At 41.2% G+C, this 15,755-nt stretch overlaps 1 protein-coding gene across 13 annotated transcripts in view; it reads right to left on the reverse strand.

Moving 5' to 3' along the window:
- CACNA1C (calcium voltage-gated channel subunit alpha1 C) overlaps window positions 1-15,755 on the reverse strand; it is a 235,327-nt gene that overhangs the window by 141,711 nt on the left and 77,861 nt on the right. Inside the window, exon 1 of one of the 13 annotated variants that reach the window (XM_072400032.1) lies at window positions 7,486-7,613. The exons of the other annotated variants lie outside the window; for them this stretch is intronic. Within the exon in view, the coding sequence (XP_072256133.1) occupies window positions 7,486-7,495 (10 nt within the window). The 5' untranslated portion in view covers window positions 7,496-7,613. Of the gene's footprint in view, window positions 1-7,485; window positions 7,614-15,755 lie in introns of those variants that run through there. 13 annotated transcript variants of the gene reach the window in all.

The following is a 15,755-nucleotide window of genomic DNA, read 5'->3' on the forward strand; positions in this document are numbered from 1 at the left end:
AATGATAACATTTTATAAATGATACAAAGTTATTGCGTGTCATGGAGCCAATGATGGGCATGGTGGTGACTATTTAAGGTGCGGTGTGATATAGTAGACCAGGGCAAGCCTTAACACTTCCGCTGCCGGGTAAGGGGACATTCCCTCTCCTTTGTATGTATTGCAGGGGGGAGGGATTTCGCTTCAGGGGTGTTCTCGAGAGAGAGTCCAGCCTAGTGTGTCTTCTTGATCTTCCTAAATGGCCTAGTGGCCACAAAAGTTTGCTGACCCCTGTATTAGACCCTCACACTCTTTAGAAATTTACCACAAATTGGATTTTTTGTGAAAAAAAAAAAGTTTTTGGAAAAACAGATCAAAAAGGAGTTAAAAAAAAAAAATTCTACAAGGCTCTGGCATGTGACCTGGCACCCAGTAAATGATCACATGTCTCTGGCTGCCAGGTGCATTGTGGATGTTTTACATCATTCAAGGATGCAAAGGTTGTGTGTATATCTCTTCTGTGTAGCCAAACAATAAAAACCTGATAGAGGTTCTAACCCTTCCACACTCCATCTAAAACTAAACTTCCGATATGCCTTAAAATCGGATCTGTCTGGGTCTACTGCCATATTTCCCTTTTGAACACAGCTGAGGCCTGCAGGATGTCCTATGAGATCCCAACATGTTGCGTGTCTCCCTCATCGCAGGTCTGTTTTCTGTCTCCTTGCCACTGTCAGGTGGATAGGCAATGCATCGCTGAACCACTAAGCAGGACATTAGGCCTGCCGCCACTCTGTCACTGCATCCCGTTTGATCCTGCTCCAGCACGCAGCTCGCTGTCACTCCTAAGAAGGTAAAAGCGAGGCTGCTTTGTATTCTGAGCGGACGCACATTAGCAGGCGCTGGCCAGGCTTCCTTCGCGTTTTTCTCTTTCGGTACTGCAGCTAAAAATAACCCCCATGTTTTGGATACTGACAGGAATGCGAAACGTGTAAGCACTGGAAAGAGCGCACTTATTTATCCTCTGGGCTCAGATGCAAACCAGGCCTCGTCGCCTAGCCCCAGACCGCTAGGTGGGGGGCGATGGAGTCACAGGTGGTACAGAACAGCAAGGCCAAGGTGGGTCCATCCGGTAGCCACAGGGAGTCATATAAAGGCTGCTGGGCTTCTGTATAAAAAATGAGAGGTGTCTGGCTGTCATTCCTGGCTTTGCAATATTTCCAAGTCACTGTTCCAGAACAGGCAAGAAATAAATAGATTTTTAGGGATAGGGATTTTTATTTCCTATCTGATCCAAGTCATTGGATAAAACCAAAGCCTTGACAGTGGCGAAACTAGATTTTTAGAAGGATAAGACAGCAGTGGCTTTTTTCTTATTTCTTTCTGCTTTAAAGTGTACCTAAACTCAACATCTTTTACATAAAAGAGTAGTGCAACACCCCGAGGCGATGAAGACTGAATGGGGGCGCAGAGCCTCCCAGGATACGTACGTCACGCATTCTAGGAGGCTCTGGGTGCTCCTTCTGCGCACGCTCTAATCTTGGACATGGGCAGAAGGGGCATTTTTTCTATTAAGGGAAAGAGATGCCGATTTAACGCAAGTGGAGTGAGCTCGGCTCTCTTTTTTCCCCTTTACAGTGGGCTACATCACCCGATATCGCACCTGCGCAGGGCGGCGTGCCAAGAAGAATGAGGAAGAAGAAGGAAGGGAAGAATGAAGATGGTGGCCCTGGTGCTTCCTCAGCGCCGGGACAAAGAGTAATTCCAGGTCGACACGAGACTGGACCAGTGCCATGGAGGGACCTGTAGGATTAAAGGTAAGTGTGATTTTTCTGTTTTTGGTTTAGTTCCGCTTTAAATACAAACTGCAGGCCAACAGCTAAACGCGATAAAATACATTTATGGAAACTGTTTTACCTGCTAAAGGATTTGTATTTCTGTAGATCAATCTCTGCTGGAACTTTCTATATTGCAATCCAGTAACACTTACAGGTCTTGCCCCTTCTCTATTATGTGATTGCACAGTGAAAGGAGAAGCAACAGATTGATAATGTAATTTCTCTAACTTTGCTCTCTATTATAAGCATTTCATTGTTGGAACATGTGCTGCAGTAAACTTGATTGGCTCCTTGTGCTGCTTCCTTCTCCTCCTAATCTAAGCTTAGGGAAACAATGAACCAGTTTTTAAATTGGGGTAATCCGGATTCTTCCAACAATCTAAAAACATGCAGTTATTTCCCCCAAAAACTGGCCTGGACTATGTTAATGGCATATGACTATGGTAGGGACATTAGATTGTGAGCTCCTTTGAGGGAAAGCTAGTGACATGACTATGGTCTTTGTAAAGCGCTGCGTAATATGTCGGCGCTAAATAAATACATGATAATAAAAACAGTGACACCCCCATCCACATAAAGTAAACAGTTACATTGTTGCAGTCTAATAACTTGGGGAGTGGAGACTGCAGAAATTCTCTATACTGCCTGCAGTGGGCTTAATACATCATCCAGGCCTTGATTAAGTTACTGGACTGGAGCTTGAGGACAGCTTTCTAATGAAAAACATGGAGCTTTTTTGAAAATAATAATCGCCTAATATTGTGGCAGGTCAAGAATTTATTCTGGCAGACTTGTTACTGTAGGTCTGCTTTAGAATTAAATTTTAGATTTCCATTTTTTGCTCCAGTGTTATTTGTGTATAAATATAATGTATGGCACCATTTACATGATGTAATATTTTGTGTGAAAAGTATGTGAATTATATGGTTTATTTTCTCGGAGTGCAGGCATTGCGCCTCTGCTTACACAGAACAATTAATCTCATCTGACATTGATTTTCTGATGCTAAAAACAAACGGCTGGGGACGATGACGTCGGGATGCAGACTTTGAACTTTGCTTTGCCATGCAGGGTGCTCGCTCTTCTGAGTTCATAAGGAAATGTAATAATAGAGAGTAAATATAGAGCTGGAGAAACACATTGTATGCTCTCTGCTAAATATTGCTTCTTTCCGCATGGCCAATCATCAGCTCTCTGCGGCTTAAAGCACCAAGCAATTCTACAATATGAAAGTGCCGCTGCTTTGTGTCCTGACAGGGGCACCCCACTCCAAAATCAAATTGGAGACTAAAACACCCTGACTGCCTTTTCTGTCTCTTAAGGACTATATGGGTGAGATTTTTAGGTTAAGTTCCAGGATCTGCACACCTGCTGTGTCCATTATAAGGGGCGTCCACCATCTCTGAACTGAGTTTCTAGACTGGGACACCTGCTGTGCTCATCATGAGGAGCCCCCCTGTTCCTTTGATGCATCTCTGGCTCTGTATACCTCCTGAGCCTATTATGAGGGGTTCCCATCATGCCTGCATTAGGATTCACGGTCTAAACACCTGTTGTACCCATTATAAAGAAGTCCCATCATCCCTGTATTGAGATTCCAGGTCTGCACACCTTCACTGCTCCTTATGAGAGGCTCTCTTCTTTTTTTTCATGCATTCCTGGCTTTGCACATCTGCTCTATCTGTTATGAGGGGTTTTTTTTACCATCCCTGCAGGGTTAGAGTATTTTGTGACCACAACAAGAATGAGGGGAGATCTTCAAATATGGATTTTGTCCAACTGTAAAGATGAAAAATGCTAAAATATAAAAATCACCAAATGTTTAGGTTGGTTTAAAATAATGCCAGCGGAAGGGAAATATTACAAAATGACATTCACTGGATATATTAGGGCTTTATTTGCTGTCTGTGCCCCCTCTGGCAAGATTCACCCTCACTATTTGTGCTAGGGTCGATTGTCGAAGGGACAGAAAGTAATAGAAAATCCAAAATTTTTGCCGCCAGAGCAAACGATTAGGCAAAAACCTTTTAATGGGGACAACTGTTCCTAGGGCAACTCCGAAACATGGGAACTGTGTTTATTTTCAACAGATTCTCTTATTGGCCCCGATTTATGAAAGCTCTCCAAGGCTGGAGAGAATACACTTTCATCAGTGAAGCTGGGTGATCTAGCAAACCTGGAATGGATTTGGTCCAGGATTCAAAGCATTTGCTAGCAAATGGCAAATGACATTGAAAAAAAATCTATCCCAGGTTTGCTGGATCACCCAGCTTCACTGGTGAAAGCGTATTCTCTCCAGCCTTGGAGAGCTTTAATAAATCAGGCCCATTGCATCATCTCCAGGACTAGAAGCCACTTTACTTTGAAACTAAAAAAATGTTTTATTAAAATGCTTTACATATATTTTGATACGGCTTAACGAAAGAAACAAAATAATTATCAGGTTCAAAATAAGGTTTGATGCTACTATAGGTTTAAGGCAAAATGCTGAGATTCACAAAGTTTGTCAATGTTTGGCTTGAAATGTTGCAGATTCACAGCCAAATTTAGTGAGCTAGTTTGGATGATCTTCCAGCTCAGGCTGTACTAGCCCGTAGTTCCAACTAGCCCATAAGAATTTCTGGTCAGCTAAATCACAAGAGTCAATAGTTTGAAGGAATGAATAACCCAGTCCCTATTCTACAGAATGGTGGGCACTCAGAAACACAATTTTCAATGTGTTGTGGAGCTGTTAGGATGTGCTGACAATTCTGTGCAGAAAATACTTTTTATTTTTTAAGTTGCATTTACTTAATTTTGGCATTGGTATATATACCCAACTTTCCATGTTCTTTATTGAACAATTGCATATTACCCTGCAAATTGGCAGAACTATAAAACAAGAATCACAGTCCCCAAACTTTAATTGGGTACCCTGAGAGTTTATGAACTTCAAGCAAAATTTGCAAAGCCGTTCAAAAATTAAACCCAGGTAGATTCACTCGCCCCTAAATGTCAGTGGTATCTTTTAGAATGTCCACAGAAGACAAAGCTCATGATGAGATCAGCACATTGGAAAATCCCCATTTGCGTTGGGCCCACATAGTGGAGACGGAGTGAAGACCTCAAGACATTAAGTAATAGACACGAGATGAAAGTGACAGGCACAAGCTGTCAGCTCCCCCATCCCGCCGCTGATGTAACCCACATGAATATTGCTCAGAGTCGATTGAGTCTCGCCTGTCTGCAAGCCCACACAATCTGTAAGAATGACAAGGAGGAAAGCAGAGATCCGTCTTATTGTCGATACAACAATAAAAATGATGTTGCTTATGATTACAAATTTGTGGTGCGCCATAGATGGAACGGGGAAAAGTTCTACCCAAGTCACAATAGACCTTTTGCTGCAGGCAAGATTTGTAGGTGCCATCAAGTGCATGGAGGTGGCATCATTTTCACAGATTGCGACATGTGATGAAAGATTTTCAAAGCTGATCTTTATTATTTTATTTCATCTGGTAAAGTTGTGCAATATCAATACATGTTGTGCAAAGATACGACTCTAATTGCATGAACCACTTCTGCCAGGTCAGTGGAAAGACGCACATTCACCAGTCATTCACAGCTGCAGTCCTGATGGTCAGCAAGCTACGAGTTTGCCACTGTCATTGACACTGTGCAAGCATTGTTCAGTGCAGAGTATTTCAGGAAAAGAGAGTTAGATAAAGGAAGAAACAGAATCCTCCGATAAAGCAGAATATTTCAGGATAGGAGAACTAAGTAGAGAAAGAAGAAGAGTCCTCCAGCAGTGCAAAATATTTCAGGAGAGAATAGTTAAACAGAAAAGAAGCAGGGTTCTCCAGTAGTGCAGAGTATTTCAGGAAAAGCAAGGTAGACATAGGAGGGATTCTGCCAGAATATTTGAGAGTCTTCCAGTGGTGCAGAGCATTTCAGTAGAGAAGATTTATGGAAAGAATTGAATCTTCTGATATAAAGAGCAGTTTGTTGACTTTATACAGTAAATAGAACTGACATTACCAGAAATAACTTTTGCTTTGTACACTATCCAAGTAAATGGTCTGTGATTATTTTCTAGGCCAACATGGCTTTTACTTTATGGCAATTTATATTTTATGGCCTGGATGCGGCAGCCAGTTGGCAGCATTTCCTCAGTTTACATCTACAATACCCTAGGTGAGCAGACAATGGGAAAGGCGAAATGCAAGAGAGAGATGTCTTTAGAGCTTCCCTCTTCCTTTCCTCTCTCTCCTCCTTTGTTCATTGTTTTCTAATCTCTTCTCATTAGTAACTCATCAGTCCAAATGCTTCTAAAGCTACGTACACACTTCCAATTATTATCGTTGGTAAACGAACGACGAACGATCCTGGACGATATCTGCGAACGATCGTATAGCACCGATCCTGTACATACAGATAACGACACGATCGTTCGTAGATATTGTACACACAATAGATGCGATCGTTTGAACGATACAGGAAGTTACGTGCACCACAGGAACGTTCGTTCATCACGCATGCTCAGACCATGGACGATCAATGAACGATCGTACACACGAACGATGGTCAACGATCGTCGTCCAATCCGATCCGCCGGTCCGGTCGTTCATTTCCAACGACTTTCCTCGTTCGTCGGCGTCGTTGGTTACTTTTTTTACGAACGATTTTTGCCCAATCGATCGTTCGTCGTTCGTTCGTCGTTCATTTTGAACGATAAAAATTGGAAGTGTGTACGCAGCTTAAGTCACAATTATTCCCAGTGATTGTGCACTTCTGGTATTCTCTTGCTGTTCTGAATGACTGTATAACTAATAGCCTTACGCAATTTTATTTCATTCTGTAGCCCAACTCCGAGCTTGACATTATTTCTTGCACTTTTAGTCTCTGGGACATATGGAAGTGCACAGAAGACAAGGCTACAATGTTATTCTTTCCTAAACATTACATTACCACATGATATCTAATACCTTGTGGTTTGCTGTTATGAGAACCCCTTATCCTTGAACTGTGAAGGCCAGAGATTCTCAGCTCCACCCATGGAAGTGCACATGTATGATTGTATATGAATATACTCCTCATAATTCATAATGATATTTTCTGTGCTCTATCACTAATCTCTCTTAGGTAGCCAAATGTCAATTTAAGGGAGGAAAACCGAACAGGGCAAATGCAATTTTAACTAATGCCTGCTGTTTGCACCTGGGGAAAATGCATATAAAACTAAAACAAACTCTAGATTTAGAAATTTACCATCATATCGATATTTCATGGGGAACAGTTGCACATCCCTGGCTGCTTGGAGATGCTAACATGTCCTGCTGTAAACGTAGAAATGGGCATTTATCCAAGACCCGGCACAGAACTTTGACCACACAATGATGCTAAAAATGAAGCACCTACAACTTACTGATGACATAGGTGGGAGCCCTTCACAATGGGTACAGCAGGTGTGAAGACCTAGCAACTCTGCTCAGGAATCGGGGCACCCTACTAATGGGCACAACAGCTATACAGACCCAGAAACTCATTGCAGGAACCTCACAAACCTGTACTGACTAAAGTATCATGATGCCATGTTTTTGGTCTCTCTCTTTTTTATACTTTATATTGCCAAACCTTTGTGGACACCCAAACATTACACCTACAAGGAACTAAACCCTGCTATACTCACGTGTCCCCATTCCGCCCCTCCACCTTTATCTTTTTCTTGTTGCAATCTTCAGCCATCTTGATTGACCGGGCCATGATGACGTAAACCCTGTGCGCCTGCTGTGGTATTCAGTCCCGGCAGCCGCAGGGGAAGTCAAGATTTCAGGTATCCTGGCAGCCAATGCTTCCAGCTCCACCTGTCTCCACCTACAATAAAACTCTGCCTGATTACAATTTTTTAAAGCAGAAGTTTAGTTTCATTTATTGGAGTTTCACTCATAACTCACTCTTCTGGGAAGGCTTTCTACAAGATTTTGGAATATATCTGCGGGAATTTGTGCTTGCTTGAACTAATGTTGGACAGCATGTGCATGTACAACTCACCTTCTAACAAGATATGCCTAGCCAGGCATAATGGCTGCTTCCAGCACTAATGTACTGTGAAAGAGGGAATTGTGTTTTTCACATGAGACATTTTTTTGGGACAAAGGCAGGTATATAAGGTCAATAGGAGGAAAAGGAAACTGTGCCAGTCTGTAATTCTGCTTTAAAATTATTATAAAACAGAGCTGTAATCTTTACTGAGGGCTGAAATATATTCTGCGATGGGTTGACGCAAATTACATATTTTCAATAGCAGTCCGTTGGCTGTCAGCAGAAATAAGACATCATTGTTTGATAATCAGCAGTCATTTATAGGATGTAATAACACATTATTATAAACATGTCTGGAAGCTGTACATGGATACAGATCTATATACAGTGTCTGGGCCTCCTTCTTTACAACAGCAGACCTGGAAAATTCTAGGCATACATTATATTTTCTTGGTGGGAATTTATTTGTAAATTAGATTTTACAAGAATTTCACCAGAAGTCTGTGAGCATTTTTTGTTTTTAAGCATACAGCAATAAAAATACCTGTTAGCACTTAATGAGCATTACCTAAACTACAAAGAGGTGGAAAATGTGGAACAGGAAATGGCTGCATGCTAAAGGATTGCCCAAAAAAGTACAATGATGCAAAGTGAATGCTCTCAGCTGTAAGAAATGTGAACGCTTATGTCTTGGCATTGTGCTAGGGCCAGAGACAGATAAAGGCAGAACGGGGCCCTAGGCAGGGTGAAATTTTTAGCCCCCATCCCTATAATTGACAGAAATAAAGACTGTTATTGAGAAGTTACGAATCTGCACTGGTTGGAGTGCTTGGAAATAAACACAGCCTAATGCACAAGGCCAGATTTTGACTGATAAAGCCACCAGATCAGGATGGAAATAACCAGCCAACTAAAAGCAAAAAACTTTTCCATGTCCAAACAGATGTAGATAGGTCAATTGTGCTGGTAAATATCCTTCGAAAGTACATAAGTCAGGTGTACGAACCATCAGATCAAATCCAATTGGAATTTTAAATAACTTTCTATCCCAGGAGAACGATCAGTAGGACAGAACATTGTACAAGTGTGTGCAGTGTTTTAGGACATCTGCAGAAATCATCAGAAATTGTTAACTTTAAGAAAATCAAACTATCTTTAGGATATTTATATTGTATCCTTACAGGTCCTCTTTAACAATAATTCCTTGTAAAGCAGTATGGCAGGTGCTTGAACTTATTTATAGTCATGCAGCCTGACTCTTAAGATGTTGAAATTTATGCATAGAGCACACCCCACCAAAAAACAAAAAAAAGCAATCACCTTTACCTGACTCTAGATAGTTGCCCCAGGAAGGGATGGGGGCTTCAGATTGTACCCATAGGTAATAACTCAGCAACAAGTCTATAAGTCTACATAAGTAAATACTTGCAATGGCACATTTTTGTTTTTTTCTTTTTTCATAAAAAGGCCACCCCAAGTAGGATTGACATGACTGTGTCATCCCTGATCCGGCATCCCCAGTATAGGAAGTAGACCCTCGATGATAATGAGACAAAAAATAGTTCCACTTTCTGGAGTAAAAAGCAGATAAAGGCACTGGCAGTACTGAGATAATAAATAATAAATACCTGGAAGTATTTCACTGACAATTTCCTAAGCATGCTGCAAGTAAGATAAAAATAACATATCTAATGACAGGTCCACTTTAATGATATGAAGAACTCCTCATCCTAAAACGAGTTTCTCATTTTTCCACATTGATATCAGTCTTTCCATTTAGAAGGCATCTTCTCTAAATATCCCTCACTAAGAATGTTGGAGCGCTTGTATAAACTGACATCCCCCAGTCCGCAGGGCTGTTTACCGTGAGGTACTTTGTAACTGGCACTCGATCCTCGCCACGGGACAGAAAGCTTGCGGCCTTGTGCAAGAAACATGAATATTTGTTTACATGAAGGGAGTCTGGGAACAATTACTGAAATCTGACTCACTTTCAGGGAAAGAGCCGAAAAACAGCGCACACAGAATAAACCACGCACTGACGTCAGCCTGCAAAGAGGTGCCCATCTGGAGAAAAGCTCCGCTCGGGATACAGTGCAAGAAAAAGTCGGTGAACCTTGCGGAATTCTCCAGGATCTCTGCAAGGGGCTTCCCGTCATTTTCTGATCTTCCTTTAATCATAATTATATAATATAGGGCCACTATGGGGAAAATATTATATCCTGGTATGTGTGGGAGGTTATTATATGTAATGATAGTATTTAGTACACACATTCAATTTTGGGTATTCTAGATACCGTTATTTATATTTTTCTTTTCATTTACATGCAGAACAAGCAAAGTCAACAGAGTCTGGGAAAAAACAAATAACACTGGCGGGGCACTCAATGAGCATCTTTTTTTTCTATTGTTTAAACCTTTACAAAAATGTTGCTGTAACTGCCTAAAAATGTTTGCTAGAGCTGAGCTTTAACTTGTTTGTATCTTTCCAGAAATCTTTTGGTAAAGTTAATTTAAAACTACCCAGTGACAACACTACTGTGTGACTTTAGGGACAGCATTGTCACTGTCACAGGAAATAGAAAATCATCTGATTAATTGACAGGATCAACAGGTAATAAAATGCTACAGACTGCTGTGTTAAAGACACTGATACACTACATCAAACGTGTTTTTTTTCCCCAAAGCTACACTTTACTCCAATGACGCTCTTTATTATTCCCCTGTCAATAACATAATAGGGATGGAGAATCTGGTCCAGCACAGACAGTAATTGACACTTCCAGAAGAGCAGAATGCTATGATGTCCATGGAAAAGAGAGGTCTATACAAGGGAATTGACTCTTCCTGGAGTAGTCATTCCCAACATGACCCCCATGCCTAGGACGGAGTTTGCTGAGAGTTTGCAGCCTGCTGAGAGTATTTATTCCATGCTATATCCAAGGAATTTTTGTAGCAGCTCCCACCACATAGAATAATTGGCCTTATTCGGAGAATACTATCTGACTAGCATGGGAAGTCTTCCAGCATCGTCTTCCTTTGCATCTCTGAAATATCATGAAAACAATTGCTCAGCGCTGGAACTTAGTTGATGGCGGATGATTTGAAAGGATGTGCCAATAAATCACACACTTGACCAATCATTATTCACCACCAATCATTACACCACCATGGCTGGCACACCTTGTGTGGTATGTCTTCTAGATCACTGAAACCTGATCTTACCATGAAAAAAGGCTCATTGGTTGTGCTGGCCATGCTTTTTGGAAAGTCTTGGCTTTTTTTGAATTTTTGATTGGAGCATTTACCATCTCCGTACAGAAGCAGTACTGGAGACACCCTCTGCAGATGGCACTGGGCTGACCTTTTGCACGATCTCACCTCCGGGTTCTGATCTCACTGAGAAGGAATCGATGCTGATAAACTTACAACCTTTCAGCAGTTTTCACAAGGAGGCAATCTAACATCACAGACTATGTGCTGATCCCATCCCAGTTACAGTCAAATTTATCTTATATGGGCCATTCAGTTCTACAAGAACCAAAAAACATTGATACTAATTTATAGCTCATCACTACATCAACTTCATTGCTTTCTGCTGTCAGGCTGTTTATTTTCACATTTTATGTCACTATTATAAAAAAAAGGCACACATTAGGCTAAATTAAGGTTGGTGGTAAGGTTCTGGCACATTCACACTATATTGGCCTTCATTTTATGTAAGGCTGGAGAGGATACGCTTTCATCAGTGAAGCTGGGTGATTCAGCAAACCTGGAATACATTTCTTAAAATCATTTGCCATTTGTTAGCAAATATTTAAAATTCTGGACCAGATTCTTCCCAGGTTTGCTGGATCACCCAGCTTCACTGTTGATAGTGTATCCTCTCCAGATTTGGAGAGCTTTATTAAATGAGGCCCCGTATATCATCTCACCTGCGGATGCTCATAGGGAATGAATGGTGATGGGAGTGAGTGGTTGAGTCCAAATGTTTAATGCTGGTTCATTACATAGCAGATCCCACCCCCATCTCATCCTATTATATATATATATATATTTGTATAGTTGTAGACAGTTTGTATAGTTTAAAAGGGGCCTGTTATTTTTTTATTGTGTCACTTATTGTCACAACCCCTTCATGTCACCATTGTGTATGCATATACTCGTGTACAATTTGTTCTTTAGAACAGTGTTGCTTGTGAAAAATCTGATGTGTGTATGGCGGTCCCCCGATGTCATTCATTGATCTGTCCTGACGGATTGGAAAAAATGAAGGGATTAAATGATTTGTGTCTTTCCCATGTTACCCACATGATGATGAGGGTATACCATTTTGATGCATTTGGCTGCTGTAGTTACTCTCCAGAGAACACAACAAACCACCAGAATCTTCCTGTTGACGTCAATAGTGTTCACATGAATTCAGATCTTTTAGACCAATCCATCAGAATTTGTAATATTAATCCACCACAAATCACTGAATGTGATAACAAATAACTGATGACAGGTCCACTTCAAGTCACCTGATACCCTCTATAAAATGTCCGCCTGGATATCATTTTTCTTCTCCTTCCGACTTTCACTCCTGGAGAATATTACGCCCAAAACAATGGTTTCCTTAAAGTTCACCCAAAGTCGCCTGTAAAAGTTCTGCTCCCTGGCAGTGTTTTGTAGTCCGTGTCTTTTATCTGTAAATAGAACATTTTTATCCTTTGAAGGCAGCGCTGGGGCCTGGATTTGCAGGACCGAGCCGTGAATCCAGACTTCTCAGACATTTAAAAAAAATATCCGACATTTCCTGCTTCTATAGGTAGATGAGCTGCAATATTCCTACCATTTACTTTATGTTGGGATGACAAATCAGTCCCTAAAATGCATGTCAAAGGAGAAAAATGTCATAAATCTCTGCACCACCTTCTAATTAGGTAGTTAGGCCACTTATCGCATAAAGGAAAAACCAACAGGGTGCAGTAATTTAGCAGCCAGAACATGATCAATGCTTCAACAAATGATGCCGCCCATGTACCTATATTGATTTTTACATCAAACAAAGTGGACCTGTCATCATAGAATATTTCTCATGTTAAGTGCAGCTTACTCAGTAATCTGTCAGGTATTTATTACTCACAGTGCTCCCCTTGAAATGTCTTCATCTGCTTTACTCCCCAGCAGGACAGAGCCATGTGTGCTCAGTCATCATAAAGGGTCACTATTTATAATAAAGACTGAGATGCCGGCACAGAGATTCAGGTGCCCCTGCAGTTCCTGCAGGTTAGTCCTGCTGCAGCCTTTCCCCTTGCTAAAGTTACAATGAATACTCAGAGAGGAGACTTAGAAAATGTTTCCTACTGCCTGCAGCAGACTGATGACATTATCTCAGCCTAGGCAATGTCACTGATTGAAGCTAATAGCTTTTTAGTGAAAAGTTACTGATAGAGTGACCAAAAAGGGAGCAGCTTTGTGGGACTGGTCACATGAGAGGAGGAGTAAGCCTGCAAGAGCAAGCAATGAGGGAAGTAAAAGTGCTTTTTAATAATTCTTTCAAGCCAATCACCACAAAGAGCAGCTGATAGATGGAGAGAGCAGACTGATGAGCCCATCAGTCTGCTGCTTCTCATTTAATTGTAATGTAACTAAACTGAAGCAGTACAAATATGTCCTCCTGCCCGACCAATTCCTATATAGCAGAGCTAAGTAATTTAAACCCTTTGGCAGATACCATAGCTCTCCAATATGTATTTTATCATTGTACGTAACTGTATTCCTGCAACTCGGCTTTATACACACGCAGTCATTTTCACTCCTCGTCTCCATCTTTTACCGTTCAATAGGCCGGCGTACTTTTGCTCATCTCAATAATATACACAGATGTGCTGAGATAGCATCAAGCAGCCAAGTGCTGTGTCTTGTACAATACACACAAGCTGGCTTTTCTGAAGACAAATGTTACATGTAGATTTTGTTCTGCGGCCTGTGTGGCCCCTGCAGACAAGAAATGGAAATGGGGTCATTTAAGGACATGGTAACAAGGTATCAGAACAATTCCCCCCTCCTCTCCTTCCCTGAATGCTGCAGCGACAAGTCATCTGAGTTCTCCTGTGCCCACCACACCGCCGTCCCAGTCCAACTGGCACACTTTGTATCTTGGACAAAGGCGAGAACAGAGAGCACTGGGAGAATTACCTGAGAACAATTTAATAGCAGAAGTTCTAATCAGGACTCTGGATTATTAGGACGCTATGATAGGAAAACTGCATGAAATGTAATAAATAATTATCAGCATCGCATTGTACACGCAACAATTTAAATCTACTGCATTATTTAATGGTGTATTTGTCATGTATAACCCTCCCATAATCCTGGCGCAGAATTAGGCTATTGGTACCATGCTTGAATTTATTACAAAGTGCTTAATGCTGATTGGTCCCTTGGTCAAAGTCTGATCTGATTGGCCGATCAGATGCTTGAGTAATATTGCAAATTTAAAAAAAGTGTCAAGACTAAAGTGCAGGAAAGGGTATGTTCTTCAGGACGCCATCATATTCCGGTGTTGGTCACTATAAAAAGAATGCATACAGGTACTCTTTAAAGAAGATACAAGATGAAACATATACTGTCTTTGTTGACTACTTATAAAAATGCTAACTACCTTGCTGTCTCTGCCATCAGTACTTACATAAAACAAGTATGCAGCCTGTAAAAGGAGGTATTCCTTTTTTTTGACTGGTTTGTTTAAAGACGGATGAAAAATATACTATTGATTGCAGCTCTGTAATATTGAATGTAAATCCCTGAATTTGATGGTATTGGTAGTCTGTGTAGAGCAGAGCTTAGAGAGGAGAATGAGAAACAGCAAAAGCAGCCATAGGAGCAGAAAAAAGCTCATCAGTCTGCTACCTTTTCTTTCACTGTCCAGTTACTGCCCAGGAGACTTATTAGTGAAAATGATGCTGCAGCAAAAAGATCCAATCTTCTCTTCTCTACTCTTAGCAGCACAGCTGTGCAAATCTTAGAAGTGGTTGGATAGAAATACAAATCTTTTGACACACATATGTATTTCATCTGGAGTTCAGTTTAAATGATTCATTCCTTTCAGAAGCTGTAAGATATTTTTTCTACTTTTCAAATATTCCCCCTTGACCCTCAGAGACGCGCCGGACCGCCATAATAACAATAAAAAATCATCTTTTATATGGAACACATGCCATCATAGACAAGCAGCGTATGATATGACTTTTCCGCTGTCAGTGATTGGGCTGCAACAGGCTGATGGCGTGGACCCCTCTCCTGGCATGGTGCGGTTTCTGCCGATCGTTACCCACCGCCGGAGAGATGGCGTAATCACTGCGGAAAGCTTCAGTCTTGGATTGTGATGGAAGATGCATTTGTGTCTCCTGAGCGCACAATAAAATATTTCCTAGTGGAAGGAGCCTGCATAATTAATGAGAGCAATAAAGGGTTCATACATAGATGATATTTGCCGACATTAATCTTGTATGTATAGGTTTATTTATATACAGGAATGCAGTAACGTGGAGGGAGGGGACAGATAATAAAGAACAAGCTCATTAGAAAGTCAGCGAGCTTCCACTGGCAATCCAACGAATCTCTGGAGCTACATTCAGCAGGATTTTCACAGTGATTCTGCAACGTCTTATTGCACCTACTATTCCTCCAATGGAGCCGGCTAGAATTTTTACCGACTCATGATTCAGAGGTATTTGGGGAGAAATTACCAGGTAATTTTTTTACCCATAGGAGTGGAGATGGTGTTCAGAGCCTGATCCCTAAGAAATGTAATGTCTGTATCTAAATACACCAAAATCTGATTATTACACAGGCCAGAGAAAGTGCATCATGGCAGCAGATTGTATCCAGCTTCAGATCTGCTCAGCTACCATATGCATGTTCCACACA

This window comes from Pyxicephalus adspersus, chromosome 2, assembly GCF_032062135.1.
Source record: "Pyxicephalus adspersus chromosome 2, UCB_Pads_2.0, whole genome shotgun sequence".
NCBI lineage: Eukaryota > Metazoa > Chordata > Amphibia > Anura > Pyxicephalidae > Pyxicephalus > Pyxicephalus adspersus.